This window comes from Nanorana parkeri, unplaced genomic scaffold (genome assembly GCF_000935625.1).
Source record: "Nanorana parkeri isolate BGI_ZX_2015 unplaced genomic scaffold, ASM93562v1 scaffold1066, whole genome shotgun sequence".
Lineage (NCBI taxonomy): Eukaryota > Metazoa > Chordata > Amphibia > Anura > Dicroglossidae > Nanorana > Nanorana parkeri.
In genome coordinates, this window is record NW_017307334.1 from 3730 (window position 1) to 9369 (window position 5640).

Here is a 5640-nt window from a genome sequence, read left to right on the forward strand (position 1 = left end):
CTGGAGTGATCAGACGATCGCTCCAGTGTTTGTCCTCACACTGAGGATCCGGTAAGTATCAATGATATTTACCGATCCCCCGCTCTGCCACGCACACAGCCGCTGTCATCCTGAAACTGACAGGATGACAGCGGCTCCGATCTCCTCCCCGCTCGGCCATCCTGACAGCAGGCAGCGCTCCCTCCTGCGCTCCCCCCCCGTGGGGCAGACGAGGGACCGCTGTCATGTCGGTGAGGAGGAAAGAAGCTGCCCGAGGACGAGCTGTGGCGGCCGCCTGGCGCCTTTGTTGCCATGGCACCCTGTGTGGTCGCACAGCTCGCACACCCCTAAGGCCGGCCCTGCATACAGTATACTACTCAGCAGTCAAGATTACAGTGAATCTTAGTAAGGCAGAGCAGAGAACTTATTAACTTCACTGCATTTATAATCGTGGACACAATAACTATGAGATAGAAAAGTAAAAATACACTTTCTCTTCTGTTCATTGAAGGACATGGTGGAGATCTTGAATCTCTGACCAATGGGTTATATCACCACCTACAGGGGCAGGATGCTAGGCAAAAGTACAACCTAGGGTTGTGTTCCAGTGCCTCCACAGTGAAATTAGCTTTCACTGTCTACATTTTTTGTGCTGTGCAATTTTATGCAGGTAAACAATTAAAGTCCATTATCCCAACTTCATAGTAGAGGCCTTAGGGCTCTTGGGGCCTTTTTGTGGGGAGATCTGGACATCGCATGTTTCTCAGTAAAGAACACTAAATTAACAGATATGGTATCTGTTGTCTGAGTGTTTAGTTCTTTTCCAAATCAGCTAATTTGGCCTAGATTGTTCACTTCTCCTGCCTTCTCCAAACTCTTCATCCTTTTGTGAATAATCCTAAGAGGAAATGCTTTTAGGGTGAGAATCAAAAAATCCTATTTTAACTCTTTAGTAATTGATGTAATATTATTAAACAAACAATTTTCAAGCCTGTTAGTTTTAATACCAGCTAAATAAGTAATCTAATTTAACTGTGTTTACAGAAAAAAACACTGTATGAAATACTTTAGTTCATGTTCAAATTGATTTATGTTTCACACTGTACAAAAACAGTTTACTTTCTCATGGTAGACATCCAATTTTCAAAAGATCTGATGACATGTGATGTTTCATGATGTGAAAATACTAGCAAAATCAAAACATCATTTATATTCTAGAAGTATTATCTGTTCAGTGGTGAAGGAGCGAGGAACTATTTGCAATGGAGTCTTATCAAGCCTTTTTGCAGAGACTTCTATTGCCTGGGGAACGACCCCAAGTTTTCCTTATATATAATATAGTTGTCAGGAAAACTGTTTTAAAGCATATTTAAACAAAAAAATAAAAAATATTTACATATTTTTATTAAACAAGATTTATATAGCGCCAACAGTTTGCCCAGCACTTTACAAAAGAAGGGAGGCAGTACAGTTACAATACAATTCAAGGAGGATTAGTAGGGCCTGCTTCTGAGAACTTACAATATATTGCAGCTTTTTACATATTTTTATTAAACAAGATTTATATAGCGCCAACAGTTTGCCCAGCACTTTACAAACGAAGGGAGGCAGTACAGTTACAATACAATTCAAGGAGGATTAGTATGCCTGCTTCTGAGAACTTACAATATATTGCAGCTTACCAATCCTTAGATGTGGTGTCTGTATTGGGTTTCTTTTTTAGGCTTTGTTTCCATTCTTTTCATCTGGTCATCCAGCCAGTATCACACTTTCTTGGAGTGGCTCTTCTCCGTGGAGGAGTGACATCAGCAATCTGAACAATATATATTTTGGTAACCATAAAACTACATTTTAAGGTATACCTGTGTAATTAGAGAATGGAAAGTAAGGAGCACTTGGTTTTCCTTGTCACAAATTCTGCAGTGGGCAGTAAACGGGGTCAAGAAGTAGGGAAGGGAAGGTTGGTATATGCTGCTTTGTATGCTCCCTGATCTAATGCTAACCAGTTACTTTGGTCTTAAACCGACTTTGTCAAAAGAAAACGATGGTGACTGGTACTGCAGGCCTCCTCCTATATATGCTAGAAGGCTTTCTTAATAAGTTTATTTTACAGTCCCAGAACAAGCATGCTGTAAATGACTGCAAGAAAAGTGTCAGAACTACTTATCTTTGTACTTGTTCCCGGTCAGTGACTCAGACCATCAGAATGACAGCCAGCGGGCTAGCATTCTCAAAGGAGAGTTCAGTAATGCCAATTACTCCATTAATCTCTCATGACAGTGTCCCTTTAATGTGTTTTTAAAAATCTCATCTTCTCTAGACTGTACAGTGCTAATATTCATCTTCAGTACCTTGTAGTGTGGATTTCCTTATCCTAAGCACACCTTGGCTTTTGCATATTTATGTATGTACAACCTAAAGTTATCTGCAGACAAAACAAGGACCCAGACTGATATATAGGTTCTTATTATATATGCGGTAAATCAATTAACAAATTGCTCACAAATGGGTGTATATTAACCACAAAGCATACTATGTACTATATCTATTGCTCCTATTATAACACCTCATGTGTGAGACAAAAAATAGAATACATCCAATTAAGCATACGTTTACATTACAAAATGAGTTTATTTTAATATTTTTCTTTTTAAAAAAACCTCCATTCAAGTAGGGCCCTGCATTGTACAACTAATCATATATTGTAAGTATATGGATGCAATCAAATACATCATTTTCTTTACATAGCAACACATCCCAAAATGTTATGGTCCTTATTAGCAAGACCAAACCCTATTTGTAAGATGAACATGGAAGCTGATAGCAGATGTTCTATTTAGATGTGTGCAGTGAATACAATAGCTATTTAGCTGATATGTTAAAAAAAAAGCAAAAAGCTCCTAATGAGTGAGATAAATGAAATTTACATACTGCTCAATATAGTTCCATGGTATCAAATAGATATCTTATTCCTGTATGGTGTCTGTCCATTCAGTAAAACATTCATAATTCTATGATAGAGCAAGCAAGACTTTCCTAATAGTCCAAAACTCCAAGTATGCAAATCATGTGTTGCTACTGTATATCAAGTACACCATCAAGCATCAAGTCCATACATGAGGAATTGTCACATTTGGGAAATAAGCTGACCAAAATAAGGTTGTATCTTTCTAATAAGGACCATACTATTTTGGGATGTGTTGCTGTGTAAATTAAATATGTATTTTATTTGTACTTAATTGTGTCAATATACTTACAATATATGAGTGGATGTACAATGCAAGACCCTGCTTTACCAAAGGTTTTAGTTTTTTTTTAAACAGAAAACTGTTAAAATGAAGTTATTTTGTAAAATAAACTTATTATTTATTAAATGTCATATATATATTTGTTTCTCATGCATGATGTGACATAATAGCACCCATAGATATAGTATTTATAAACTAAAGGTATACTTAAATTATTACTACAATTCTCATTTTATTGTGGTACCACCATTACACCTATTACCACATCTGGATTTAGCACCTGATATACTAATGTTGGCTAAAAAACAAGACAAAACAGTGTAAAAGGCAAGATAGGTTAATTAGGGGTAAGGATTGCTACAGACAAAGATAAAAATATGCTTTCACTTCTAATTTTATTGCCAGAAGTATCCCTGAAACATGTGACATGTAAACCCTGGTGTACATGGCCCAGTGTTTGAGATGATCTCTAACAGGGTTATTCACAAAAGGGTGAAGAGGTTGGAGAAGGCAGGAGAAGTGAACAATCTAGGACAACATAGCTGAACTGGAAAGTGAGGTGAATTGGAGAATTTTTCCAGTTCAGCTATGTTGTCCTAGATTGTTCACTTCTCCGGCCTTCTCCAAACTCTTCACCCTTTTGTGAATAACCCTATAAATGTTTGTAGCTCAATCTGGATACTTTCCAATTTATCATAAAATTAATATTGGAAAAATCATGGTTTTCTATCTGCTCAGCACATTTAAAAGGTGGTACTATTTACTAATATTACAATTACATTTTGCAGGGTATTGATAAAAAAATAATGTTATAGGCAGTATGGAGGCATTTATCTAGGGTGTCTGGTTTTGTGGGGCTGGCAGCTTCTCCACAACAAAGGAATTCTATTGTCTCCTTGGTTTGTAACAGAGAAAATTTCAGAACGAATTGACACACCAAAATATAAATGTCCAAATATAGATTTTTTCCAAGGTAAGATAAAAGAAATGCATTTTGGGGGTCCAAGAAGACCCCCTTCATCTAGGCTTAAAGTTCCCAGATAAATGAACCAGCTACTAACAGAATCTGGAAAACAAAAACATATGATTTGAACTCAGTCCAGTATCTGTTATCTGCCACTTTAAGCCCTAATGAAGGAGGTGTTCTTTACAATGTTGGTGTAAGGATAAAGTCGTTTACCTTACCTTGGAATAAATCTATATCCAAATGATTAAATTGTGGTGTGGCGCTTTAATCTCATATTTTCTCATATTTACTGACATAGTGACACATAGTACTCATATAAAAAAAAAAAACACTGGTCATACAGATGGGCAATTGTCCTGTATATAAACATAGACTGTGCTATTAGTCCAGTTAATCTTATTTTATGTTCTCTAGTTACAAACTTCTGACAGTCTTCAAAGATGTCTTTCTTGAAAAAATCCCTTTTACTTCTGCTTTTCCTTGGATTGGTCTCCTTTTCTGTCTGTGAAGAAAAGTGAGTATATGGTTTGTAGTTCAAAAATGTATAGAAATGTTTCATAAAATTTGAGGACTCCCCTGAATTTCTTAGTTGTAAACCACATCAATGCAGTCAAAGCAGGAATAATAAGGACATGAATGAATGGAACAGTTCCTCCACTAGACACTAGATATCAGTTCTTCTAGGTTACAGAAAGACAATATTGCAAACTCCTTGCTGAAAACTATTTTCAGAGTTCTCTCACAAGGAGGCAGCTTGATAGCTGAGGTAGGTGACTGCTATAGCAGGCGTCACACTGGCACCTTTGCAGGGGCCTTTGATAACAGGGTTCTGGTGGCTGAAGGTAAGATCACGCCACTTGTGTGCGCAGTATCCCAGTGTCAACTGCCATAAAGTCCACTCCAGTGACTAGGGATTGAACAGAGGCTGTATGCTCTTCTGCTCACCACTGGTGGCCCACACCAGACTTAACAGTGGAGGACCCAGCACATGGTGACAGCTCACTTGTCCACTGACTTTGATGTCCAGTTCATGAACGAATCGTTCTTTTGAACCGATTCCTTTCATGAACGGGATGAAATGATTCCTCTGACTGAACTGATTTGTTTAAAACAACTCAGTGTTAAATGAATAGGAGAGCAGCATTTGTAATAAGATCCTTGAGTGAGAGAGCTCAGCTCCTGCCAGCCCCTCCCTGCAACCAATCAGAACTGAGAACCAAGAAGTCAATAGTACGCTGAGTCAAAGAATCATGAGTCTCCAGAAGAGTCACTCAGTCAAAGAATCATGAGTCTCCAGAAGAGTCACTGAGTCATACCGAGGTGATCCGGGCTGGCTGGATCAGGCATATGCGGCCCCCTATCAGGCATGTTAGCAGGGATCCCAACCTGAAAGAAGCACTTTCAGGGAGGTGTCCCTCTCATTTCCGGGAGGTGCCCCCCCCCCCC

General features: G+C 38.4%; 1 protein-coding gene across 1 annotated transcript in view; it reads left to right on the top strand.

Moving 5' to 3' along the window:
* Nucleotides 1-4610: 4610 nt before the first annotated feature.
* Nucleotides 4611-5640, top strand: part of LOC108796144 (preprofallaxidin-5-like) — an 11469-nt gene continuing 10439 nt past the window's right edge. The window contains exon 1 of the mRNA XM_018567569.1: nucleotides 4611-4708. Within this exon, the coding sequence (XP_018423071.1) occupies nucleotides 4635-4708 (74 nt within the window). The 5' untranslated portion in view covers nucleotides 4611-4634. The remainder of the gene's footprint in view (nucleotides 4709-5640) is intronic.